Source organism: Amia ocellicauda, chromosome 9, assembly GCF_036373705.1.
Source record: "Amia ocellicauda isolate fAmiCal2 chromosome 9, fAmiCal2.hap1, whole genome shotgun sequence".
In the NCBI taxonomy this organism is placed as follows: domain Eukaryota; kingdom Metazoa; phylum Chordata; class Actinopteri; order Amiiformes; family Amiidae; genus Amia; species Amia ocellicauda.
Window position 1 is genome coordinate 13,011,461 of NC_089858.1, and position 27,535 is coordinate 13,038,995.

Genomic DNA, 27,535 nt, shown 5'->3' on the forward strand with positions numbered 1-27,535 from the left:
GTTCCTGTTCCCTGAGATTTCCATCTGGTTCAGCCTGATGGTAAATTGAGTGTCATTTTTAATAGGAGGGGGGCACAAGGAGAAAAACGCTCACACCAGAGTGACGAAGGCATGGATAGGGAGTTGGATAAGCCCTACCCCTAAGCAAATAGACATGGAGGCCAGATTAAACACAAATATCTTTCAGAAAGGGCCCGAGGGAACTGTCCTCAGCGTGCCTGGTTATAATCACATCCCCAGGAAAGGAAAACGACAACAAAGGACTGGCAGATACAGAACAGAAAGAGGCCTTGACCCCAGTGGAGGGGGGACTATACGGGAAGCCTAGGAAAACAAAGATGTCTTTTGACTGGAACTTACTCAGTCAATGCTTTTTGCAGTTCAGTGTGGAAGTGTGTATTTACTGTAATATACATAGTGTGTATGCAAGTGTGTAGGTCTGTGAGTGTCAGTGAATGTGTGTGTGTATGTCTGTCTGTAAGTGTCTGTGTCAGTGTGTGTGTGTGTGCATGTGTGTCTGTCTGTGAGTGCGTCTACGTGTCAGTGAGTGTGTATGTGTGTGTCTGTGTGTGTTCATACTAAAACGTGTAGTACGTTTCCCCAACATACTGCTATACCACTATCTGTACTGGAAAGTCTGGGTGCGAGACTGGAGGATACGTGTTGGGGAATGCGTGGTAGCGGCGAGGCGGAGGGTCTCTGTCTGAGTCATCGGCTCTGACGTCTGTAGCCCTGAATTTGGAAACTCGACCTCACTCATCTCTGCTGTGTGCTCCGTCTGGGGAGACCCTGCTGAGCCCAGCAAAGTGACGGCAGCAGTCACCACAGCTTCACGCTGAGGGAGTTTACTGTTACTCTGCATGTTTGACTCATTCTTTGATCACCCCCCCCTCTATCTCTCTCTCTCTCATGTTATTCTGATAGGAATTATTTATTTAATATTAAATGTTTCTCATGCGTGCCTTTCCCGTCAAAACTCAAACTTAGAACATTTGGCAATGCTCAGTTATAATCAGTGATGCAGGTAAAGCCAGAGGTTATTTAAGTTGTTTAGAGGCCATTATTTTAATCTAGACTAATTTTGCATGTAAATTAAATTAGGGATTTTAATTAAGGTTACGTGTTGGTCTGTGCTAGGGCAGGGTTAGAGTCCCCTATTTCAGGCACTGTACAGCAATGAAGAATTTAAATATAATTTGCAAGTTACCCTCCCATATTAGTACATTTGACCAAGCTTCAGTTTTTAATTTAGTGGTTGAGAGGATCTGAGGCCCAGGGGGAACTGCTGTCTACCCCCTCTTTTATCTCCCAGTGCTTTACTGTGGGTGGCCAGTGAGGCTGAGTTGACACCTGTTGCACAGGTTACCACACCATCGACATGATGCAGTTTTGTGCGATGGCATCCTACGGAGTACTCAGACTGCTGGTCAGCCCCAAACTGCTTTGTAAGTGAAATCGAGGAGCCATGGCTTACTGGCTCACAGTGGGCGCTTCACTTGCATGTTACTGTCTGGATGTTTAAAGGGATTTGAAAAAACAAATCCAAAAAAGAAGACAGAATGCTTTCCCTTTTCAAAGCTTCCCGGCACCTCTGGAGCCCCAGGCTGGGAGAGGGGGGGGAAAGAGCTAGCGCCACGTGCACAGCGTGATCCATCGGCAGTGCTGCTCTCTGCTGCCTGACTCACTACCTCACCGCCCAGGAATGTCTTGATGGGCCTCCTCAGCACACTTAACCAAACCAGCTCTCTCGATTCCAGCTGCAGGGCTGCTGCTGCTGCCTTGTTTACTGTCACAGGTCCCTGTTACCCTCTATTTACGAATAATCTCACACAGACCCACACAAACAGACACCTCCACACACTCGCACACACGTGTCAACTCTTGCACGGATTTGATCTGGGCTCTGGCACCCCCGTCTGGTTGGTGCGCAGAACTGCACCTATCAGACCAGCACTCACTCTTGTGTTCAATGGCCAGGAGACAGAAGGGAATGGTTTATTTGGATTGTTTGTTTTGAATTAGTATTAGTGTTAACTGTCATATGGACCCTGTGCATGGAACTGCAGCCTGCATGCGTGTATTATCAGTTGTGGTCACATATGGTTCTGGCCAGACGTGGGAGCTGCACTTCTCTGACTAACTGTCTGTGTCCGACAGCAGCAGAAAGGGTCCAGCATTCACGGCAATCACCTGGTGTGCTTCACCCTGAATCCTGAAAGGCCAAGAGCCTAGGTTATTTTTTATCATTATTTTGATGTTCAGTATGTCTGTTCAGTCCCGCGGTCCAAGGCACGGATATTTATTGATTGATTTATTTCGGTCAGTGTGCATACAAGTGGACAAGTGGACATTGTGCAGGAACCCAGACAGAATGAAAAACAGTTTCTGAGCATCTCGGAAACCACAGAGCTTTCTGTGCTTTGGCCAATAACAGGAGCTGCATGTCGAGTCATGGAAGTGAGACAGAAAACCCTTCTATGAGTAATAACAGTGGTCTGGATCACTTTCTCTCTTTCTGTCTTTTGACTCCCATATGTGCTCTGTCATCCAAGTCTCGCAGCCAATAGGAACAAGCCTCCAGACAGACGCACGCAGGTACCCGACCAGAGAGTACACAAGACCCTCACAATTTCCATCTCACCGGACAGACGTCAGCATGGTGGGATTCCCGCCCCCCCCGGGCAGCATGAGTGCCTGCCGGTGCTGAGTCAGCTCCTGTCAAGAGGAAAACCTGCCGCTGAGACCACTGGGGCTCCCAGACTGCCGCGGCACACCCTGCTGCCCAGAGCATCTGCATGCCACATGTGGACCCTGAGAAAGCAGGAACGCCCCCTCCCCGACAGCCATTCATTTATTATTTTACACACAGTAAATGTTTTGAATGCAGTATAGTCACGTTCTAGTTTGCTTTTAATTGGGCATGTTTTTTTGTGGGGGAGTGGTATCCACACCTGTTTAAAATCACACCTAAAGCTTTAAGAATCTATTAACCTGTCCCTCAAATTTTGCAGAGAGGAAAAACAACCATAATCTCAAATATCTGAGTGTCTTGGGACCTATTCCCACTGAAGACAGAAGTTGACCTCCTCCACACAGCCTTGTCATAAAGCAGCACAGCTCAAGGGGAATATTTATTTTGTTATTTTTCTTTTTTTCTCTGAATGCCCTCGTTGACTCTGACCCTTTCGAAGATGACGAATGGCTTCCAAACAGATCTGGCCTCCTGTTTACGAACTGAAGCACGCGCTCCGCATCGCCCCCGCTGCCCAGGAGACTTCTGTAAACTTCCTCAGTGACTGCTCTCCTACGTCGGCAAAGTAAACGCAGGGTATGGCAACCAATCCCTGCCCCTCAGAGTTGGGGAATGTTTGCGTGTGTGTGTATTATAAAACTTGTCCAGGGATCCCCTCAGTAAGAGTTTCCATTCTTCAGTTCTTTCGGACGTCATGCAAGCTTTTTTGGAGTTTTTCTTACTTCCTTTTTTTATTTAATTTCTCTTCACCCTGGCCCCCATCTGCCTGCCTGTCAATCCATCTGTTTATCTGTGTTATAGATTATATCTTTCTGTGTATATCTTTGCCTCTTCCTCTCTCCCTCCCTCTCTTTCTGTTCGCCGATGTGTCTATCTCTCCATCTCCCTCCCTCCTCATTGCCAGTTTCGTCTTTCGTCCTGAAGTCCCTGGAAGCCAGACATGCCAAAGTTATTTTCTGAAGAAGTGCACATTGTCTCCCGATCCTTTGACATCTCTAATTTTGTCCATTCCTGTTTCAGAATACTAATGCTTTGGGATGCGTTGGTTTGTTCTCTGCGAATCTCGTGCGAGTTTGTTGTTTCACAGGGAGGTTCGCAGGAACGGTGTATAATTCACTGTAACGCTTTCAGCTCTACAGGGCTAACATGCATTTTGTGCAGAAGTTACCCATAAATCCATGTGTTTTTCACGCTATCCTATTGTTATCATACTGATCACATGAGAATCATTAGCAGTTTGAAATTCACAGGAAAGCTAACTGTTGCAACACTGAGATTTTCTGAGAAGGTTTTATTAAAATGTTTCTATGAATGTTACTTAATTGAACACGTATCCCTTGGAAAAAGAAAACAAAACTACAAAGATATAATGACATCTTGATTAATCATTATGCAAGAGTGAGTGATGTCATGAATGGGGTGCGTTGTATGTCATGAATGTGTGAACCTACTACACGTGACAACTCCAATGCCCGCGGGTTTGATCTGGGCTCTGGCATCCTCTTCTGGCTGGCAAGCAGAACTGCATCTGCCATGCCAGCACTCAGTCTTGCGTTCAACAGCCAGAGACAGAAGGGGACGGTTTTGTTTCTTTGTTTGTTTGTTTTGCATTTATTTAATTTGAACTCTGAGTTAGACATCAAAGTGTGCATTGGACACTGCAGCCACTCTGAGCTCAGGAGGGAGGCATCATCTGTAGTTCAATCACAAACTTCAGCATGTGTACAGCTGTTTTAAGAACGTATCCCCAGCTCTCCAGCCCAGACAGTGACAGAGCGAAGAGGAACATCTGGCAGAGCTGGGAGAGCCTCGGGGCCTGCTGAGACTCCGTCTGGAGTCTCTCGGAGTCACACCTCTCTGCGAACAGCCGGGAGATCGGCAGGCCTCCCACTTTGCTCAGAGCCTCCCTGCGCAGCACAGGAAAGAGGGCTTGTGTGTATGAAGAAGAAAAAAGAATACATACACACACACTGACCCTCCATTCCCATCCCACAGTTTTTTCTTGTCTTTTTTCCAGCACAAGAGCTAGTAGCTCCCATTTACTCTCTCTTCTTCCTTTTCCCTGATTTCCTGAAAGCTGATAGTCCAGCACCCAACTGTTTTGGTCAGTTATCGATACACACACACACACACAAACATACACGTACACACAGACACTGTTTCTGTGATTGTTCTGTGTGCCCCCCCCCCCGCACCTAACCAGCTGCAGGGCTAATGACTTAATTTTCTCAGTAAAAAGGCAGTATTGTCTCTCGCTCAGTCAGAAGCTGTGACCACGATGCATGCTGACACATTCTTGGCCGGGATCATTCTGTTTAAATCACTGACACATTTTTTTTTAATTGATTCTGTTGTGCTCTGATTAGTTTCTATTCAATTTGTTTAGAAGACCAAAAATGATAAGTAAATGCATAAACACATAAGAGATGTCTTTGTCTGGCAGCAAAAACAAGCAAATTAGTCTCCGGATATAATTCATGTAAACGTTCGATTGCTTCTAGTCTTTCCCTTAGATAGAGTTTTAGGCCCTGAGCTTGTGCCTCTGCCTTTTTCATCAAGGATTTCAAAAGTGTCTCTGTGTCTGTGCGTGTCTGTAAGAGTTTGTGTCAGTGTGTCTGTGGACACAGGTGCTTGCCTCTGCTCCTCTGTTTGTGACTTTATTTTTCTGCCTGTGTGTTTCAGATATGTGTCTGTGTGTTTCTGTGCGTTTCTGAGATGTGTCCATGTGTTTCTGTGTGTTTCTGTGTACATATGCCAATGTTTGTGTCTGTGTCTGAGTGTGTGTGTGTCAGTGAGTGAGAGTGAGAGTGAGACATCATTCACAGTGATTAAGTGATTGACAGACGTGACACCATGTCCTTGTCAGTGAGTCATGGTGTCTCCTGTGAACGGTGGCCCGTTGGCATTACAGACACATTTTTTGCTGCTACTGTATAACGCTTTTATTTGGAGTGTGTGTCAGCCCCATTGGAAAAGCATTACAGGGCATCACGTCACATCCCATCTCCCAGCACTGCCTGGAAACGCTGCCGGGATACATTATAGTTGTCTTCACTACTGTTGTCAAGGTGAAGTGGAGTGAACACCAAAACACACGGAGCAAGCAGGGGACAGGAGAGAGAGTGAGCAGCTGTACTTTGACTTACACCTACACCTGACACAGACACCACGGGCAGGCGTGAATATTTCCCTTCTGATAACAACGAGACGCTGCGGTGCGACTGAAAAGGTCCGCTGGACAGTAGCGAATATAAAAAACAATGTTAACACAAAGTACAATTGTCTTATTTTTCTCAAGGTTTGAGAGCTGCATCACATCAGAAATGGACTACCCAGCATTAATCCTATAAGCTGCCACACATTTCTAATGTACTGAATGTATGAGTAGCGTGCGGTCAACATCGGAGCTCCCTGAGGTATTGATGTGGTATTCACACTTTAATTAATTAATTAATTAATTAATTAGGGAATGTAATGATAACACTGTACAATTAATGATCCCCAATTCATAATGAATGCATGTATGAATCCCACAGGAAACACCTGTGAAGGCCTTTGCACTTCCACTGAGTTCTGCTGTTGATCACATGTATGAGCCCTGACCCCAAACCCAGTCTTGTCACCTTCTCCCAGACCCCGACCCTCACCTAGTTATACCTGTGATTAACAGCAGACCTCAGATAAAGTGTGTAAGATATTTGTGTGTGATCCTGGAGGATTCACACATCATCTCATTAGGAACCAGTTGTAAAGTGTGACCCAATTTAATTAAGGAAGGGGCGGCTGATATTGTGCTGGGTGTGTGAAGATGTTCGTGGCTTCCACAGCTGACCAGATCTCCACTCTGAGGAAGCGAGCAATTTCACCCCTTCATTGTAAAAAGCAAAGGAGAGGAAAGGCAGGAGAACAGGCAGCTGAGTGCTATTATTGTCATCGCTGTTATTCTTAGTATGTGTTTCTTTTCTTTTTTGGAAGATTTCAACACAGTCTATGTCTTGTGTAATTTCTGACTGGCTCATCATAGTTGTCCTCGAATTCACCCTATGACACCCCCCCATCTCTCTCTCTCTCTCTCTTTATCACACTAGCCCCCCTACCTCGCTCTCTCTATCTGCGTCTCTGCATCTCCCTCTCTTTCTGTGTGTGTGAGTCAGGCCCCAGTATGAACCCGCTCTCTGATGAGTAATTCTTGCTCGCTGTGTGGTGTGGTGACCCCCAGGGGAGAGGAGATGGGGGTACAGGCTGCCCTGCGCTCAGTGGCTGTGGTGTGGGAGCGCTCTTATCACCTCTGACAAACACAGCCAGACTTTTATCTACAGGAAAAAAAATTAACAGAGGAAACATTGGCATGACTTGAATACAACAGGAGCTCATGGAGACAGACTCTACACCGAGTTACACTTCATCATTCTGCAATAATTGCCCAACCCTCTCACTCCCTCCCCCACCTCTACTGTTTAGACTGTGTGTATTTATTATAATATTACTCTCATTTCTTGCATTGTTTTGTCATTTATTTGATATTGTGTGTATGTGTGTGTGTGTTAGCTACTATAATGCACTGTACTCTCACCAAATAGTTGCAAAAAGACCCTTATAACCGATTTTAGAAAAACTGCAATACCTAAGAAATGGGATATAATGACAGCTCCATCTAGTGTCTGAAAAGGTGTAGTGTGTGATTGATGCGAGTGTAACTCATGGGAGGGAACATTTGTAGTATTATGCTGCTATCTGCTGGATGGTTTGGCGTACTGCATGTTAGTCATGTTGCAACACTGAGCATTTTGGATTTGTTGTTGCTTTTTCATGCTGCCCAGGTGTACAGGAGGGAGGGGGGGGGGGATTTTACAATGAGAACAGATAATTATACTAGTGGCTACTGGCATCCATTGGAACATTCTGTTTTATTTATTCCTATCTTCCAGTTTGTGCATGGTTAGTGTGTATGTGGGTGTGTGAGGGATGAGGTAAGCAAATATCCACTCAGCACAATCACTTGTCACCTTCTGACAAGTTACTGTCATTTGCCTTTGAACTCCTCCAAGACAATCACACACAAGAGCTGTGCTGTGCAGGTTTTTATTCAATTATTAACTTAAAAGCATCCATACAAAAAATGTACAAAATATACAAACAATTACCTCTCTGTATGAAGCACAGCGACAGAGTACTGAGTGTTTGTTTGAAGCAGTGCTGATTCAGCAGCAGCTCTGACCTGTATCTGTATCAGAGCGCAGTCAGAGGGAGGCAGGTCCACATTATTTCAGTTTTCCTATTTACAGCGAGCGTCAGGTTTTGGCGGAGGCGTGGCACTGAAGTCCCTGTGTCGCTGCTCCCAGTAGGAGCCACAAGTCTTCAAACAACAAAGTGCTGCCATGTAGAACTGGGCTTGCAGTGTATGATGGGAGCTGTGGACAAGCTCTGAAACCAGCACATAGCCACAGTAAAACCATGCTAAAAGTGGCACATTACTCTGGTAAATTTACCAGAGTATAATTTGCATGCAGGTAGCCTGGCCAGTTCCCAAATCTTGGCACTGCATTGCAGCATCTGTGGAGGAGAAGGAAACAATCCAGCTGGGAGAAAGGAGCCCAGAGTGGCAGCAGGTTCACACCCTCACTGGCACTTTATAAACTGGGCAAACTGCCTGAACCATCGGAATATAGGACAGGCATGTGACATTATAGCTTAAAGTGGAATATTTAAATGTTCATATTTATGTATTTGTTTATTTGTGTGTTGGTTTGTTTGTTTATCTATAAATTTACGTCTTTTACATTCAGAAGCCTGTACTGGATAGAGACTTGCCTGTTGTGGTTCTGTGAGGGATTCAGTCCACTTTCTATTTGTTTTGATTTGATGAATATATTATTATTATTATATATTGTTGTTTATTTTCTGAAAGGATGGGTTAGTGTATTTTGTCTCTTTGCCCAGAACCTTGTCTTTCTCTGTCTCTCTTTCTCTTTCTTTTCTCACCCTTTCACTCTCTCCCTCCCTCTCTCTCTCTCTCTCTTTCACCCCCCCCTGCCTCTAGTGATTGAGGAAGAAGATGATGATGCAGGTGAACAGCACCAGAGTGAGCACCACAGACAGCATGAGGAAGACCCGGCAGCAGGGCCTGCCTGCCAGGCCCAACACCAGCCCGTCCTGGGATTGGCGGCGGGCATGGTCATTGGGCAGCCCCACGTCCAGTGACTGGCTGATAGAAGAGAGCTGGGGCAGTGCGTGTGCCTCGAGGGGCCTCTTCACCTGCAGCCGGCCCTTGTTGCGGTTGAAGCGGACACTGTAGACGCGCTGCATGGCATCGGGTAGGTAGGACAGGATGGTGGGGTTGTTGTCCAGCTTGGGGAGGCCCAGCACGGGCAGAGAGGTGTGTCCTCGGCACAGGGGGCACTGGATGGTGTCGGGCTGGGTGGACTTGATGTTCATGCGGGCCAGGCACTCCAGGCAGAAGGTGTGCCGGCACTGCAGCATCTTGGGCGCCCGGAAGACGTTGTTGAACTGGCTGAAGCAGATGGCGCATTCCAGGTCAGGGGCGTCCTCTTCCCCTTCTTTCCCCCCCACCCCCTCCCACGCCCCCAGGCACGACGGCTCCAAAGGCTGCATTGGCTCCTGTCAGGAAGTGGGGGGGGGGGGATTCAGTTGGTCAATGATTCTTCCAGCCAGACACACCCCCCAAAACTACATGTGACCTGAGGCCTGGACTGACCTGAAACACAAAAGACGGGCCATGAAACACATTTAATGATCAAAGTCAGGAATTCTATCGGCATTGGATACATTTATTAGGGATAATTTTGCCTGTTGTTAACAAAGCTTTCTTCCATGTAAATTGTCTATTATTACCCCCCCAGCAACACAGAAAGATATATAAGTAAATATATTTATTATAATAAGAAAGTCCATGCAAAGTGGACAGCAGTCTAGTTTGCATTATGGCAGGTGTCAGTGCTGTTGAGACATGCATCAGAGTAATAGCTGTGCTGGAGTGTGAGGTCTGTAGCAGGCCTTTGTCAGATCTCTGATAGAGAAAAGTACCTTTCGAATCACGTTGCGCATGCGATAAAGGATTGTAAAGCAGTGCAGTTCATAGATATTTCTATTCAGGTCACACTCCGCACTGATTTATCTTTTCTTTTTAAAGCAAAATTTCCTCTTAATTTTCTCATCTAGGAAGAAACAACAGAAGCATGTATTTACTGTTGTCACTGAAACAAAAACAACTTTAAAAAAAAGGTTTTAAATGCCACACATGCTGTACAATTGCAGCAAAAGTTGTGACATTCAAAGGGTCAATGGTCTTTGTGAGACCCTTTTGTTTTATTTTACTTTCAATACATTTTTTTGTTTGTTTTAAGTTTATCAGAAAGATCAGTTGGAAACACGGAGGGAGTGACTGTGGGTTGGGTGTTTTAAATGTTTAAATGTCAGCGTGTAGCAGCAAGACGGGCTGAAAGAGGAAGCTGTATATCTTTCCATAAACTATTCGAGCAAATTTGCATTTTCCAGTGCGGAAGAACAACACACGGACGCACACCGGCACACCGGCACCCAGCACATTGTTTCACTCAACACTGCAAACACCTCAGTGAGGAGGAAATACATCAACCGCTGATGGGATTAAAATCACCTACACTGGGCACGATCCCAATCACAGTTCAGTGAATAAATATGGCAACATGTTTGAAACAAGAAACCGTGTTTTGCAGCAGCAAAGGCTAGGCTGTTAAACACAGCTTCTACATATTCCCTAGCATAAGCAGGCTACAAACATATGACAAATAAGGTTACCATAGACTCCGTTGTTTGAATACGTTTTATTTCAATACTCCTACACAAAACTATTCTCTTCTGCTGCAAACTATTTAAAAACAAATACTTTACAACCTGTCATTATGTTTTTTAAGCATCTACTTTTTATGGACTTGATTTTAAATTATATTGTGTACTTTTAATGACTATTATTTGTACTCCATATATGGCTACAAATCATAATGTGATCGGTAGGACTCACACGATTTGTGGTCTCTGGGTCACTATATGAAGTGTGGTGTCCCCTGCTGTCCAGGCTGAACGACTCCAAACTGGCAGCCATGTTGTCTACAATGTTTATGGTCTTTTTTTCCCGGTGTGTCTGGTGTCTTGTGGCTCCCAGAGTGTTTACATTATTTGTACCAATGTCATTTGTATAGATTATTGTTATTATTATTATTATTATTATTATTATTATTATTATTATTATTATTATTATTATTATTATTATGATAATAACTGTAAACACAGCCTACCCTCACAACTGGGAGTAGGAACCATGCGAACACCATGATACCCCATGAGAAACATTTCTAAGGCCTGTTCGCTGTGGTGTATTCATGGTCTGGTGCAGTATAGCCCAGATTTCCCACAGGCCTCCACTGCAAACCCACAGTAACAACACTGCGTAAAAAAAAGTGCAGAAAGAACCCAAACAATCCAATGGGAAATTTGCCAGGCAAACTTGCACTTTGAGTAGCTGGGCGATCAGCAGGTGGGCCCTGCTCTGTATGGAAAGAAACCAGACTGACCTGACAGGGCTTCTCCCCAGTGCAGTCCGAGTTAATGAGCTGGGTGTCCAGGCAGCAGGGCAGGGGAGGTCTCCAGGTACAGGTGAGCTCTCTGATTGCAGGTACACAGCATGGGTCAGAATGTGCACCTCGACCCCCGAGACACACAGCCAAGCTGTGAGGCAGGGTGGAGTCTCTCCCAAACCCTTACTGCTTGAGAAATACCTCTCTCTCACACTCTCACTCTCTGTGTGTCTCATTTTTGTGTGTCTCACTCCCTTCATTTAAATCCTCATTTAAATACTGGGATAATATTCAGAGACATGAACAGGACAGTCAAATGAGAGGGTGGCGAGTTCTCTGTGTAAACTAACAGTGTGACGACACACTGCCACAGCGACTCACAGCTCAGCTGTGCTGGGTGGGGAGGACTGTGGGTAGAGAGGGTGTCCCTGGTGCCCCCCCCAACTCTCTTCTGGTTCCACTGCCAATGGAAACCCCCTGTTTCTCTCTCACACACACACACATACAGTATACACCGATCAGCCATAACATTATGACCACTGACAGGTGAAGTGAATAACACTGATAATCTCGTTATCATGGCACCTGTCAGTGGGTGGGATATATTAGGCAGCAAGTGAACATTTTGTCCTCAAAGTTGATGTGTTAGATGCAGGACAAATGGGCAAGCATAAGGATCTGAGCGACTTTGACAAGGGCCAAATTGTGATGGCTAGACGACTGGGTCAGAGCATCTCCAAAACTGCAGCTCTTGTGTGGTGTTCCCAGTCTGCAGTGATCAGTACCATTCAAAAGTGGTCCAAGGAAGGAAAAGCAGTGAGCCAGCACACCTTAAGAGGTCTAGTGGAGTCCATGCCTGGACGAGTCAGGGCTGTTTTGATGGCAAAAGGGGGACCTACACAATATTAGGCAGGTGGTCATAATGTTATGGCTGATCGGAGTAAATACCAACACATACACACACTATACTCTGGTTTCCTCTGTCTTTCCCACCTGTTTCCTTTAGTTGAGCTACCCTTACCTGCGTTTACTATGGAACATGGTGGGCATTATTTGTCACCTTTATTTATTCTTGGTCAGAGTGTTTGCAAAAGACAAAGTATGCGTAACCAACAAAGCATTCTAGAGTGTCGTGACTCGAAAAAAATAATAACACCAACACACATACACACACATTCTCTGAGAAAGAATGGTTTGGGGTTTGTGTGTAATCCAATCAGAGTTGAAGTAAAATAGTATAGTACTCAAAATTGTAATATTCCCGATGCACACTACTCCTAAACTAAATTATACAGCACTACTACAACTGCTATTGCAAACTATCACTGATACACTGATATTACAGTTTTTCTCGTTTGCTAAGTCAATGTCAATGAAACTGTGGTCCACATGACCAACACCATAACTTAGATGAGCAGAACAGTATACATCTGTCCAGGGGAGTTGGCACGGGCTGCTGTGAGCCGCATTCAGCTTCACCTGACCTCCCCCCAAGATACCCAGCCCTGTTTGGGCCCCCTCACTGGAGTTCACCGGCATTGCCAGCGGGCATCGGTGTGCCCTACGTTGGATGGAAATATGGCTGCCAAGGCTGACCTCCACGACACTCGGTGGAATGAGCCTCAGGCCACTTGTTAAAAGACTGACTATCAGAAATATGTCAATTACAGTTATAATAATCTAAAACTCAGAATGAGGGGTGCGTATGCCGCTGTGCCTCGCTGCTGCATTCTTCAATTGCTTAAGAAGTGTCAGCAAATGTGCATTTCCCCAGGCTGGTCCTGAGAGGAGAGCGCTGGGTCTCTGTGTGTCTCCAGAGAGTCCTGCCCTTGCCACCGCACCGGGCAAAGCCAGCCCCAAGGCTTCACACCAACATGTGATACTTTGTAGCTTGTTAATATTTGATCTGTCTTCTATTAGTCCCACGTGTCAAGGAGATGGAGTAATGGAGATGTGGCCACAGCATTGAATTGCAAGGTGTGCCTGTTTGGCCTGAATGGAAGCCAAACCACACCTCGTGAGAAGAGGCCCGAGTGTACAGAGTATTGTGTACTCTCACACCAAGTTACCATGAGAGACGGGGGGTGAGCCACACAGAAGGGACAGAACACACACCGTGCTCGGGAGAAGCCACTGGACTCTGTCTGCCGGCTGACCCGTGCCCGTGTGCTGCTGCCAGCGCTGCCTAGCCATTCTAGAGGGCTCTGGCATACGTGCAGGAGAGCAGGAGGGTCAGCAGGGGACCAGCGTAAATCTCTCTGGAGGAAGGGGACCGTAAAATTGGAAAAGCGGAATATAATACATTGGATTACAGCACAGCACCGCAAACTAAAATTCAGTACAGTGGATTACAGCACATCCACAGAAACAGTAAGTGTGGAGAGGGGACAGCCAGAGTCTGTCCAAAAAAGAATGTGCCTACATACAAGATTTTCAGTGTATAAACCTACAAACTGACTGTATCTGTCATCAGTGGAAATCAGCTTTCCTTTAACTGGACTTCTGAGATCAACCCCCCTCCTCTCCAGTCCTGCTGGGGGCCCTGTGTGTTCCCTGATGGCTGCCCCTTCAACACCCCCTGCCTCCCCCGACGTGCCCGAGTGTCCCATCTGCTTCTTCGCCTACGACAACGTCTTCCGCAGCCCCCTGCAGCTGCCCCCCTGCGCCCACACCTTCTGCCTGCAGTGCCTGGCCCAGATGTGCCTGTTCCGAAAGCCCCTCCAGAGCTTCTATTGCCCCCTGTGCCGGGAGCCCGTGCCCTTGCCTGTCGGCGGAGCCCCCTGCCTCCCTCCCAACATGGAGGTGGTATCCCGGCTGCCCCCGGGCCAGAGAGGGGGCTTGCAAAAGGTCTGGCTGAAGGGGTTCCAGCTGCACTGCTCAGACCCTGACTCCCAAGGCTCTGGCCCCAGGACCCTGGACCTCCTGCCCCTCTTCCCAGACCGCCCCACCTCAGGGCCGGTGGCTGTGCAGTCAGCGCAGGGGGCTGCGTGGTGCCGGATGAACATGTGGTGTGTGGTGTGGACAGTCCTGCTGTTGATTCTCTGCCTCTTTATGGTTGCTTTCTTCCCCATTTACACCAGCACCTGGAAGGGGAGCGGGGGGGCGGAGGAGGAAGAGGAGGAGGATTCACACCCACTCAACAACGGCTCCAGCTCTCTGTAGTGGGACTCCAGGGGGAGGAGGGAGTGTCAGAACTGATTGGTTTGTGTGTTTGTTTTGTTGTTGTTCTTTATAGAGATTTGAGGTCTGCAGGATTTGTTAAAAGTGCGACTCGCATCCAGGAAGAAATGGGACACACGCTGCTGCTGGGGAACTGCTGACAGCTGGACACTGATACTGTACTGCTGGTCAGACCTGCACTCTGACTGTGGACTCCCTGTGTGTGTGTGTGTGTGTGAGAGAGAGTGAGTTTGTGTGAGTGTGAGTGAATGTGTGTGTGTGTGTGTGTGTGTGAGAGTGAATGAGTGTGTGTGTTTGTGTGTGTGTGGTGTAGGATCCTGCCCTCTGTGTCTTTTTGTTTTGGCTGTAGCCTAGTTACCCTGGCCCTGAGTTCTCCAACAACAGAGCAGGTGTCCAAAGCACCATTCCTCTCAGTAGCAGCAAACCCCACCGCATGGAGAGGAGAATAAAAAAGAAGAGGAAGCCGTCGCAGCAGCAGCCAGTCCCTGGACAAGACGGCCACCATACCCCGTCCCACAGTCAATAGGTAGGTGGTCTGTGCTGGGGGGGGTTGGTGTGCAGGAAGCAGTGGCTCCAGCACTGGGCAGTGTCCCAGATTGAGTCCTGAAGACCAGAGCGTTGGTCAGGCAGGGGAGGGGTTCTGCGGCCTTCACTTCAGTGTGCCGTGAATCCTCCAGTCAGTGAGCGAGTCAGAGGGCAGTGGAGTGGCTACAGTGGATCCCTCTGTACCTGTGGGGTTGTGTTGGGTCTGGGCTTGTTTTTCACACATGTACCTTGATACTGTATTGTCGGTGTCTGATACAGACCAATCCACAGCAGCTGTTGGTTTACCTGGAGTTGATGATTTCTCTTGTATTACCAGTTGCTGATTGTGAGTTAGAGGGGCTGGCCGGCCGGACTGCAGTGGACGCTGCCATGTGATTGAGATCGTGCCCAGTGTAGGTGTTTCCATTTTTGTTTTTGTTTGTTGTGTTCATGCACTGCCCAGTTGGAGGGCAGATGAACACCTATATAGCGCCTTATCCTCTGCACAGAAAGGGTCACTGAACTGAACTGCTGAGAATCTGCTGATCTGACCACCTCCCCTCTGTTGGTAATGACACAGTAACAGTTTTTTTGTTTTCTGTAGCTCTCCTGCCACACAGGAGAGGGGAGGGCCGTGGCAGTGGCTGTGGGGGATTCTTCAGTAGCGCTCCTCCCATTCTCCAGAGCTGCCTATCTCCCCTTCCTCTGTCAGGCGATCCTCTTCCCACCCCGACTGTGTGTTCCCTGATGGCTGTTCCCTCGGCACCCCCTGCCCCCCCCGGCGTGCCAGAGTGTCCCATCTGCTTCTCCGCCTATGACAACGCCTTCCGCAGCCCCCTGCAGCTGCCCCCCTGCACCCACACCTTCTGTCTGCAGTGCCTGGCCCAGATGTGCCTCTTCCTCAAGCCACCCCAGAGCTTCCAGTGCCCCCTGTGCCGGGCGCATGTGCCCTTGCCCACCGGTGGGGCCCCCTGCCTCCCTCCCAACATGGAGGTGGTTTCCCAGCTGCCCCTGGGCCAGAGAGGGGGCTTGCAAAGGGTCTGGCTAGAGGGATCGCAGCTGTGCTACTGGAAGACGCAATCGGCCTACAGCCCCAAACGTCTGATACATGACCCTGGAGAGGACATGGTGGTCAGGCTGCAGTTGACCAGAGTTGCCCCGGGCACGTCCAACTCTGGACCTCTGGACCTGGTGACGGTCTGGACACCGAGGTGGCTGCGCTGCAGGGAGGTGTGGCGCAGTTTCTGGTTTCTCACGACAATGGTCACTCTGAGCTTCATCATCCTGTTTTGCACCATCTTCTTCCCCATCTACATCCTGGGCCGGGGGCCCTGAATCCAGGGGGGAGGGGGCACACTAAAATGCCCACCTGCCTATCACCAGCACAGGCATCCACTGAACTTTCGCCCCTTCTCCCCAATCTCATGGAATTAATATAGTTCTCCTCTGTGACATAGGAGGACAGCTGGGGTGTTGGAGTCTGCTCTCCCTCCCAGCTCCTCTCCTCTCGCTGTGCTTTATCCTGGCCTAGGAGTATTGTTGTACAACTGTGGGAGACGAATGGGAAACTGTATTAGGAGACTTGCCACAAAAACAAACAAACAAACAAAAAACAAGTTGTGTGAGAACAGTCCGTAAGCAGTGCTGCTAGTCAAGTATCTGACTTATTGGAGTAAGAACTGCTGCTTCAGTTATTATATATATGAGTTCAGTACAACACCTTTGCACTTACTTTAGGTGTGATGAATTACAGATTGTGTTTATCAATCAAATTTGAAAAGCAATGCCGTTCTGAATACTCTTACTGTTCCATTCAGGGAGCTTACGTTCCATGAGGTCTGTCGATTCCTCATCAGTAACCATGGCAAACTCATATTAAAAAAAAAACAATTGTAGCAAATAACCTTATTGCTTCAGTGGAGAAGTTGTAAAATATGAAGCAGTGTATCTGTGTGTAAATGTAATGCCCAGAAAATGCTGATCAAAGTGTCTATACCAATATGCTGGACTGATGCTCGGGGATCCCCTCTTTCCTCCTCCACAGGTGTGTGACCCCAACACGGACAATGCCAACTCTGAAAACTAACCAGAATATGAGGAGAAGGCAGGTCACATTGTGTACTTGTGCTTTTAATATTGAGTGTTAGATAAAGAGTTGGGGGCAGGGTTCTGACTACTGTCATTATTTTCGCTGATGTAAATAACTTTTACAGTCAGCGGACCAGCAGCCAGAGCAGGGGAATGTGTTGACAGCACTTTGGCCTGGAGTGGCAGGTCTGTTTTAAAAGTAACAGCCAGCTTGGAAATTGGAAAGCGTTTCTATCACTGCAGAAACAAAACAGGACTATGATTCTATCTGTACAGTTTACTTCCTGTTTCTACCTATTTTTGGTTGATCTTTTTTAACATCATTTCAATAAATAAAACCTAAAGGTATTTTATTCTGATTATTCTGATTATTTAGAAATTAATTATTCCTCAGACAATCTTTCAGACAGCATTGTTTGAATGACTAAGTCTCAGGCAGTTCTGTAACCATGGGACCTGTAGAATTTGTTTGTCATAAAATTCCAAATCAGGTCACAGTTCATTCTGTGATTAATTTTGTGAACTGCTTCTAGAATTCTATCAACAGACCAGTCGCCACATATTGTTCTGTGCTTTTTGGACTCACACACACACACACAAACAGGCAATGGTTTGAATATCATTGTTGTATTTTGCCCTGTTCGTCTCCTAGCTCCTCCAAGGAACAACACACGCAGACAGAACACTAGCAGTGAGCCGCCCATTGTGTGGATGTATGTTATGTCACTCCTGCAAGGCCAGAGACAAGCCCAGGCTTGAGTGGGAAAACACTAGGCCCAGTTAACAAACACAATCCCAAGAACCTGAACTGACACCTTATTATTTATTTCACCTATTGTGTTTCCTGATTGATACATAAGGGTCCTTGTAATGTGAAGCCACTATGTGCATAGAGGGATTCATACTGATACAACCCATTCAATTACAACAATGCCAGCTGGGCACCTTGTCCACTGCCCCCCGGGCTGAAGCCTTGTGGTCAGTGGTGGCGGAGGCTGTGGGCAGTGTTTGGAGATGCTGGCAGACAGTGGGGCCTGGATTGGAGGAGAGCTATGGAAAAGTCTTCACTCTGATTGACTGAAATATCTGAGCCATTCACTCAACTGCAGTGCTTTTGCTCCCTCGCTCTAGAAAGTCTACATCAGCTTCTACTGGGCATGCCATGACAACCAAACCTGTTTTACCAGTCCACAAACCTGGCAGCCTGCCTGTGAGTCTCATAGGCCAATTGTGCGAGTTGTGAGAGTGTGTGTATGTGTGAGCATGTGTCGAGAATGAGAGTCAGTGTGTGAGTTTCAGTATGTGTGTGTGTGTGTGTGTGATGTCAGTGTCACCTTGTGAGTGTGTGTGTTAGTGAATGTGAGTGTCACTGTGGTTATGTGTGTGAGAGTTAGTGTGTGTGTCTGTGTGTGTGTGTGTGTGTGTGTGTGGGTAGGAAGTGGAGCTCACTGTGTCTTTGTTAGCTTGCCAGCCTGACATCTAACGTTGGATCCTTTGCTTTGTGGATAACAGTAAGTAAATACAAAATAATACTGCCAATAAACCATAGCTTATCATGAGCTGATCGCTAGTTGCTTTCCATCAGGGGCCCGGCATATCATTCACAGACAGACGCTTCATTGTGCAAGCAGAATTTTAAGAGGTCGATTTCCATGTGGTGAACCAAACAACTCAGATAGCCATCACATCTCTCCACCTGGGCACACAGCAGAGAGAGCGAGAGGGGGAGAGCGAGAGAAACCAAGAGGAAGAGAAGGACAGCAGGAGAAAGGCAGAGAGGGATAGGAAGATGGAGGGAGAGAGAGGGAGGGAGGCAGAAGGACAGAGAGGGCTGATCGAAAAGGTGCAGGTGGTTCACTAGCCATGACTGCTCCGTGTCTCCACAGCAGGACACAGGTTAGTCACAGGAGGTGTCGGCAGTGTTGCTTTGCCTTTTGTTAATCTAGTGCCTGTGTGGTAAAAGATTGTTGTTTTTTGGTCTCAGGTGTATGAGGAAAGGTCAGCCATGTGCTCATCGCAACATTGCAACATTATGAAAAAGACAGAAACTTAAGTACTTCTCTTAAGTTGTTAACTTGAGGAAACCTTTCCCTTACCTAAGGGGATTAATTAAGAGTGTTCCATAAACCACCTTAAATATTCCCCTTAGGTTAGGAAAACCCCTTAAGTGTCTTGCTCCTCACCTTTTGCTACAACCTGCAGGCTGGTTACCATAGAAATGTTGCAATGCAGATAATTGTTTTATTTACTCAAGAAAATGGCAAAATGATGAAACCCCAACTGGTATGAAGAAAAAAAATGTTTTACTTGATAAGTACAGTAAAAAGAAAAATATAGTTATGTCCAGATTAAATCCTCAGGTGACAACAATCAATAAACAAAAACTGTGGGATGAAATAACAGAGGCTATAAATGCACGAAACATCACCGTGCAGAGGACGACTTCTGAAATTAAAAGTATGAAAACATTGCAGTAATGGCAAAAAAATATATTCCAGTTACAAAAGAGAAGATCTTGCTATTTTAAAATTGTGGAGTAGTGGGTACTACCAGGCCATGACGCAACAATATTTGTGATTTTGCAGGACGGATCATAAAGACACTGCATATTAATGGAGTGGTAAGTTTTCTGATTTACATACGTTTCTTCATATTCCTGTGGTGCTTGCAGTCTGACGCTGCTGCAACTGATAACGCCTGAAATTCTGGGAAATTCTGTGACTGTGGAAATCCACCCCAAAGCCTTTCTGAACTTAGTTTCTGGGAACTTTTATTAACTGTCCAACATTTTAACATTCAGAATTGGAAACCTTGTGGATAATACGGTTAACTGTAGATTTCTGAATATGAAAAATATCTCCAACAACTGCTTAGAATCTGCTAGTGGCAAACAATGGGAGTGCTTCCAGTACCCATAGAACAGGGAGCAATGTGCGACTCCTCCTAGTTTGTGCTTCTAGATCAGTTTCCAGCATCGCAGATATTTGAAATATTGAACTAACTAAAGCAGTAGTTTTTCATTATTATCTCATTATCCAGTGTATCCAAAGGATTCACTCTATTTCTGAACACCCTTGTGTGAACCTTCACCTCAATTTTCAATGTGTGGAAATGTGGCCATTATAAAAAGGCTTTAAGGGAAATACTTAAGTATATATACTTGTGATCAACCTAACCAACATTACCTTACCCTTAAGGCAATAAAATAAAGTTGTCTTATGCAATACACTTAAACTTAAATTCCAGTTAAGATGAAAACTAAGGTGAAAATTCACTTAAGTTGTTTTATGCAACTGGCCACTGCACCTCTAAGGTGTGACCCTTCTGCCTGCTCTCTTTTGGAGTCGCACAGGCTGACGAGAGATCGATTTGCTTGAATTTCGTTTGAGCGCAAAAACACCAGCTCCCACTGTTTATCTCACTGCTAAGAATCTAAGTTATGTACTCACACACTTCACTACATTTTTGTTTGTTTTGTCTCTACCAAGCTTTTCTCCCTTAATTGGAAGTTTACTTCCTGATCTTCATTACTAATTTTCTTCCTGCACTGGCCCTTACTGTGCATATCCCCCTCCAAAGCTAACATAGCCCACACTCTTCACAAATTCAAGATCTGCTCTGTGCAATTTCAAGTCACTGACGATGGGCTCACGCCTGGTATTCAGCCAGGATCAAACTCCAGCCTGCTGTGGATGGAGCAGAGCACCTGACAGCTGCCAACACAGCCGAGGTCGATTTAGGGGGTTAGTAAAAAAAATAATAATGAAATACGGGTGATAAGATGTGCCGAAATGGACCACTTCTCCAGTGTTTTTAGGACTGTCCACAGCCTGCTCTTGTGAGTGATGGCGGACAGGTGGGCAGAGAAGTCCGAGTCCCTGAGCTGTTGTAATTGCCCCCACCCGCCTCCAGGGCTTAGAAGCGTGCGGTCTCGCAGAGGCGGGCCAGGTCAAGCTGCAGACTTAGCAGGTGGATCCCCGTGTTGAAGCTGGCACATAGCAGGTGCCCGGCATAACCTGATGCCAGGGAGGAGAGCGGGCCCGAGCCATCCAGCGTCAAGGTGGTCAGGCAGGCTGCAGGGAAGCAGACACACAGTCATGCACCTACACACACAGACATACGCATGCACAAACACACATACACATGCACACCCAGACATACATGCACACACACATACACAGTCATATGCAGACGAACAGAAAGAAAACACAAGAGGACTCAGTAAGTTGCTCTCTTACTCCTTGGCTCTTGAATCTGGTCAAGTTTGTTTTTACCTGGCAGGCCATTCCCTTCATGTGTCTCCACACATAATTTTTCTCTCTCTCTCCCTCTCTCTTTGTCTCACCCTCTCGATTCTTGTTGTCAAACACTTTTTTCTAAATGATAGTTGGACAGTGTGTGTTTTACCTGCTGAGTTCTGGTCCCAGATCCTGACAGAGCAGTCTTGGGATGAGGTGGCCAGGGTTGGGGCGCTGCCCGGGGAAGGCGGCAGGAAGAGGCAGGAGGTGGCGGACTGCAGGTGACCCCTGTACTCGCACACCTTGCTGCCAGTTTGTCGCAAGTCCCACAGCTAAACAGGATCATCCAGGAACCCAGGGACAGAGGGAACAGCGTGGGATTGTTTCAGTAAAGTATGTTGACTGTGCCCAAGATTCTGCATCAGTGTGCAAAGTGGATCATAGAAAGATGGCCATTGGGCTTCCCCGGCTCTACAGTGGAATGCAGGACATCTCTAAATCTGCAACTGATCAGACATCTCACAGCTGGGTTTTAACTGGAAAAATCTGGGTAAAGTATCTTGCTCAAGGGTACAACAGCTGTGACCTCCATTTGGGAATGCAGAGCCCTGACCTCTACTCTGCTGCAATTACCAAACTAATTATGCCAACTAACCAGAGACATTAATGAAGCACCCTGTCTGGGCCTAAAGCAGCCAACCCCTCAAACTCCTGTACTTGTGGACCCTGCAGGACTGGATTTGAAGGTCACTGGTCACTCTGTATCAAATTCAAATTTGCTTTATTGGTAATTATTATGATTATAATAATAACAATGAAAATAATACCAGTGCTAATATTAATTATAATAACAATGATAATAATTCTGAACACTCTCTCTCTCTCTCTCTGTAACTCTGTATCTCTTTCTCGCTCACTGTGGCCTCACACCCCTGTCCTCCAAAGCCGTGGCTACAGGTCAAGCAGTAGCGGCCATCGTTGCTCACGTCGCAGTGCGTCTGGATGTGCTGCTTGGGTGGGAAAGTGCTGGAGACCTGGAGACTGCGGCAGTCCCACAGCCTGCAGAAACAAGAAACACAGACACACGCACACACATAGATGCATACATACAACACACACACACACACATAACATGCAGACATTAATGCATACGTAAAACACACACACACAGCACTGAGTCAGAAGGACAGAGCAAGGAGACCAGCCAATTAGAACAGTGAAGGGCAGCGTGAAAACCTGGGTGTGAATGCCCTCTCCCGATGCTCTCTGCATCTTCACTGCACTGGTCATACTGGCCACATCACTCACCTGACCATCTTATCCTCTGATGTCTGCACGACGCAAGAGCCTCCTGGCACCCAGCATAGGTGAGTCACCTGGGGGACATCGAAGCAACAGCAAAATAAAGAAAGAAACAAAGGACTTGTTTACTGATTGGCATACACGGAACCTGGGCTGTAACAATGTCTGATCCTGAGTCACTTGCCTTGCTTTGTGCCATTTAATATTTATCACTGCTGGAAGGGGACTGAAGCTGTTTCTCTCTAGTTACTGGGTGTGCCGTACACCTGCCTTTTCCTGTATAATTTAACGCCACACTGTCTTATTGTTAATCATACGGCATGTGTAGCTATATGCATTATATTTACGTTTACACATACGGTGAGAGGGCATTTTGCTGCTGTGCCTGTGAATTATGGAGCACGGTTTTCATCCACGTCTGGATCTCTGTTGCACCGAGCACCTTGACACCCAGGTTAAGAAACACTGCTGTTTCAGAGCAGCTTTGGACCGAGCCTCCTGTGTCCGGCGTACTGGCGTTTATTTCAGTTTCATCTGCCTTTAAAGGGCTTTGAGAAACTCGTAACAAAGTCGATTTATAAGTTTAATTTTTACATGGATGTTGTTAGACAGAGCCCAGTCTGACCCAGTCGTTCCCCCACCCTGCAGAGGGCCTCAGTGAGGGAAAGGACCTGGGAGGCCGTGGGGGGGCAGGACAGGGACTGGCCTACGGCTTCCCACACTGTGTCTCTCACCAGGTTCCTGGAGATCGCATTCTTCAGCAGGCACTCCCCTGACTCCACGTCCCACAGGCACAGGGCGTTGTCCCGGGACCCTGTGCAGAGCTGGGACCCATCTGGGCCCCAGTGTCACCGTGTTAATCTCACTCACTCCCTGAAGAGGCTCAGCATTGTAAAAGACACTGCACATTGAATTGAGGTCGGTGAGAAATGCAGATTAATTAACAATTGTCTGGGCTTCCTCCCTCTCTTTTCCAACTCAGAAAACACAGAAACACACAGAAAGTTTTTATCCTACACAAAAAATCTGATGTTTATTAATATTGACTAATTTAACAGTTCTTAATATTACAGTGTATAGTCCATTGAGGAACCCTGGTGCATTTTGTTCTTGCAGACACGTCTTGCACCCTAAATTCCGATATTCCATTAGGTTCACGCAAGCCATGCTGGAAAGCTGACGGGCAGCTGCAGCACCATGTGTACACTCTCTGAGCGGTGCGGTGGGAGCCCAGGTCTGTAGCTTTAAAAGAAAGAACTGTGAAGCCTCGTCACACACAGTGCAGACACTGCCTCAGTGAGTGGACACAGGTCCCTGGAGATCGTACCCACCTGGACTGACCGCCAGGCCACTGACCACTAGGTCGTGCCCACAGAACTCTTGCACAGGCTGGTCCCCTCCATGCAGGTCCCACATCAGGACAGTCAGGTCCCGGGAGGCGCTGAACAGTCTGCTGGAGCCATACTGGCAGCCCACCTGTACACACAGTAGGCAGTGAGCCAGGGGGCACTGTACCGTCACGCCATCCATTTGCACCACCCTTAGAGAGTTACTGTGCCACACTCACCTTGGTCACCTCCCGCTGATGCCCTGGAAACCTGTGCTGCAGCTTGCCCATCCTCCAGTCGTACACCACCACTGCCTGGGGGAGAGAAGAGACATCGCCCTGAGGTGACCCTCCTCGGCTATTTCCTGTCGTGGACCCATGCTGCACCGGGCCACAGCTTGGGCCCAACTGCTGAATCAGAGCAGTGGAGAGGGGTCACACTTAGAGACAGGAGCGGGCCCTCGAGCTTTCCTGCCAGGACACTGGTGTGCTTTGCTAGGATTGAAATGCAGCTGCCCTGATAAAGGTCCGGTGGAGACCTTTTTCACACAACAGTGAACTGTAGTGAGGCATCAGAGAGGTAGGGTAATGTGGAACAACCATGGTACAGGGCACTGGGGCACGAAGGCAATGCGGAATACACGGCATAACCAGGGGAAAAACTGCCAAATTACTGAACAGATTTACTGCAGTAAGAATATGGGAGAATGCTCTTCCTTTGTCCAAAGCTCTTAACTCTTTGGTCGGGGCGTTGTCGTTATAAACAGATCCGAAGCAGTTAATACGCAGTAGAGCTGGAGGCTGGCAGTTGTATAATGTGTTAGTTCACCCTGGGGGAGGGGAAGGGTGGACCAAGAAATTGCCTGGCACATTTGTTTGCAGGACAAAAAGCAGAAAACTTACGCACCTCCAACATCTTATAAGCTGCAAGGAAAATGAACTCCTCGTACATGGAGACCTGCACTAATGTACACAATAATGCATACTGTTTTCGATCATCAGGACCAGCTACCGAAATGTTGCTGCATCTAGGTTTAAAGGGATGGTCACCTCTGTGACAGCGCTACCTGCTACCTGCTACAGTCCTGTTACCTTATCACCTCCTCCTGATACACAGAGGTCAGAGTTCAGAGGCGCCACTGAGTTGACCATATCGGTGTGGGCGGGGCTGTACTGCAGCACCTGCTGAGTGGGAGGGGGCTCCTCTTCCCGTGTCACTGCCCTGCGGGGAGAGAGTCACACGGCACCTGAGGAATGCAGACAGGAATGGAACAACAATAGGGCCTCGATAACAACTAAATAATTGAGAAACGTCAGGACTGTGACCTGTCCATTGATCAAACATTACCACCCAGTAACTCACGGTGATCTTTTTTAATGGTTTTAAAAAATATACATTATAAAAAGACAGAAACAAACAAACAAAAGAAAACCGATTATGAATTCAGGTAAAAGGAAAACCAGGAAACATTTTGACCCTTGAGGAATAGCATTGAGGTGCACTGTTCTAGAGTGTTATTATATACTCATTATCATGTTTTTTCCCCAAATGTTTTTTAAAACAAGCCGATGAACTGGTTGTGCAACATGAGAATTAAACCAAACTTTTCTTGTACATAAAATATCCAAGCTGATTTTGCTTTCGATGTTGGAATCCCCTTCACTCCACTTCCTTTCATTTTCAGTTTAGGCACATAAAGCTTTCCTGAAGGTGTCACCAGACATGTATCTTTAGGATGGTGGCTGTTGGGTAAACACTCTGCAGGAGGATTACACAGCAGGTGCCTGTAGCAAGCGCAAATGTTGAGAAGGTCTTACCTGTACACAGACGAACGGCATCTGTATTTGCTCTGGAGCTTCCCCATTCCTGTGCAGCATGGGAGGCACAGGAACCAATGCACCCCTGGAGCTCAGGCTAGTAAAACCCCCAACCGCTGCTCCCCAGATCAACCCCTGACTCCACTTCTCATCTCGGCCACTCACAAACCGACACCGGCCCAGAGATCCTGCAGACACCCAGCAAACCTAAAGCACAACAAAGACAGACAGGAAAAACTCTCTTCAACAAACAGGAGTCTCGAGGGGAGACAGCCAGGCAGGAGGGGTGAAGACGCAGACTCAGGCTAGGCCCAGGGCTGAGCAGGGTGCTTGTGTGCATCTGCTTGTGTGTCCGCAATGCACGCCTAAATGTGCACGCAACACACAGCCCAGCAGCGGCCTGTCTTGGAGAGCAGTCTGAGCCCTGAGAACCGCACAGACGCCACTCCGCGCTGTCGGAGGGGCCCTTTGGAAAGCCTATTAGGTTGGCATTATGATGGGTGTGCAACAAATTAGAACAGGACCAATGCAGGTGGGCCATCTGTTTGCTGACTGAGAATTGCCTGATCCGTAATGGAGAATTGGTGTGTCCTGAAACCAGGCATTACTGGAATATAATTTGGTTAAAAAAATATGTTAAGATTATTGTAGTGTCCCTCTACAACGTTTAACCTAGTCATTACTATTTTTAAAATAGTTTCCTATATAATACTACTACTAATAATAATATGACATGACATGGAAGTACCAGTAGTAGAGAGTAGTTGCGCATTTAGTTAAATTAATATATATTTATTTCAATGTGAACAGAAACTGTGAAAAACACCCATGCACTTATTATAATGATTGCACTGTGTTCCAGTAGGATATTGCAGTCACCGTTAGCCGCAAGTATTTGCATGCTTTTCTAACGCAGCCCGTTTCGCACTTCCTGTATGCGTGTGTGTATTTACTGAACACGTTGTTATAGAATTGCACGCACTATGACCTTCTAACACATAACGAAGATCTTGCACACACAGCTAATAACATCGCAGTCTTTCATTCTAGCAAGCGACTGTGTCCTAATACCAGTCTGTTATAGACATATGCAATACAGCCGGTTAACTGAAATACTTTATTTTATTAAATCGGGAATCGCTCACCAGCTTCTGATCCTGCCCCCTCTCATAACGCGTGTGTCGTGCTGCTACTCTCTTCCTCCTGGGAGCAAATCAATGCATCCAACACTGCCAACCTCATGAGAACTGCACCCGTAACAACAGAGCCATGATCTCCTGGCCCCCTGTTGTACCCGGGGCTTCCGGGAGCTTGTCTGGGTTAATTCACTTTATGTAAGTAAATACATCAAATAAAATAAATACGTGCATATATTTATATGTCCTGAGGTTATCGACTTAAAACCCCGTTCCCCGCTCACTTCCTTAGCGACGCTTTCTGTAACCAGGGACCCGGCGGTCACATGACAGGGGCACAATGGCCGCGTCCCAAATCACACACTTGCTTCTACACCCTTCGACACGTGTGTGTTGTGTACTAGGATGTAACATTTCAATACTCAGAAGTCTTAGCACATTTTAAGACGCAGTAGGTCCAATTTACTTCCGTTTAAAAAGTTGTTGCTGGTAATACGAAAGTAACTCATTTACACGATGGGGCACATCATTCGGGATCACTGATTAATGCATAGCCAGTGAACTAGCCATTCATGAATCACATCCTTTGCAGTGGT

At 46.9% G+C, this 27,535-nt stretch overlaps 3 protein-coding genes and 1 long non-coding RNA gene across 8 annotated transcripts; 2 read left to right on the forward strand and 2 right to left on the reverse strand.

The window, feature by feature from the left end:
* Positions 1–7,818: 7,818 nt before the first annotated feature.
* Positions 7,819–11,516, reverse strand: LOC136758246 (RING finger protein 223). Its single transcript, XM_066712509.1, has 2 exons — positions 11,323–11,516; positions 7,819–9,467 (listed from the first exon to the last, which is right to left on the reverse strand). The coding sequence occupies exon 2, from the start codon at positions 9,362–9,364 to the stop codon at positions 8,789–8,791; it is 576 nt and encodes a 191-aa protein (XP_066568606.1). The 5' UTR covers positions 9,365–9,467; positions 11,323–11,516; the 3' UTR covers positions 7,819–8,788.
* A 1,903-nt stretch (positions 11,517–13,419) lies between these two features.
* On the forward strand, positions 13,420–17,477 carry LOC136758659 (RING finger protein 223). Of its 2 annotated transcripts, none has more exons than XM_066713214.1 (3): positions 13,420–15,031; positions 15,368–15,443; positions 15,635–15,774. In XM_066713214.1, exon 1 carries the CDS (start codon positions 13,882–13,884, stop codon positions 14,485–14,487), a length of 606 nt encoding a protein of 201 aa, XP_066569311.1. In that variant the 5' UTR covers positions 13,420–13,881; the 3' UTR covers positions 14,488–15,031; positions 15,368–15,443; positions 15,635–15,774. The 2 variants fall into 2 exon arrangements, with proteins under 2 accessions (XP_066569311.1, XP_066569312.1); XM_066713215.1 differs by having other exon boundaries at positions 14,490–15,031; positions 15,635–17,477.
* Positions 17,478–18,222: 745 nt separating this feature from the next.
* On the forward strand, positions 18,223–21,633 carry LOC136758663 (uncharacterized). Of its 2 annotated transcripts, none has more exons than XR_010819985.1 (3): positions 18,223–18,629; positions 19,704–19,738; positions 21,506–21,633. It is a non-coding gene; the product is annotated as an uncharacterized LOC136758663 (long non-coding RNA). The 2 variants fall into 2 exon arrangements; XR_010819986.1 differs by lacking the exon at positions 18,223–18,629 and adding an exon at positions 18,903–19,014.
* wdr31 (WD repeat domain 31) lies at positions 19,405–27,525 on the reverse strand. Of its 3 annotated transcripts, none has more exons than XM_066713220.1 (10): positions 27,453–27,525; positions 25,804–26,010; positions 25,078–25,207; positions 24,226–24,300; positions 23,990–24,134; positions 23,393–23,493; positions 22,665–22,732; positions 22,274–22,415; positions 21,526–21,688; positions 19,405–21,191 (listed from the first exon to the last, which is right to left on the reverse strand). In XM_066713220.1, exons 2-10 carry the CDS (start codon positions 25,848–25,850, stop codon positions 21,034–21,036), a joined length of 1,029 nt encoding a protein of 342 aa, XP_066569317.1. In that variant the 5' UTR covers positions 25,851–26,010; positions 27,453–27,525; the 3' UTR covers positions 19,405–21,033. The 3 variants fall into 3 exon arrangements, with proteins under 3 accessions (XP_066569317.1, XP_066569316.1, XP_066569318.1); XM_066713219.1 differs by having other exon boundaries at positions 26,949–27,502; XM_066713221.1 differs by having other exon boundaries at positions 21,060–21,191; positions 22,287–22,415; positions 26,949–27,506.
* Between the last annotated feature and the right edge of the window lie 10 nt (positions 27,526–27,535).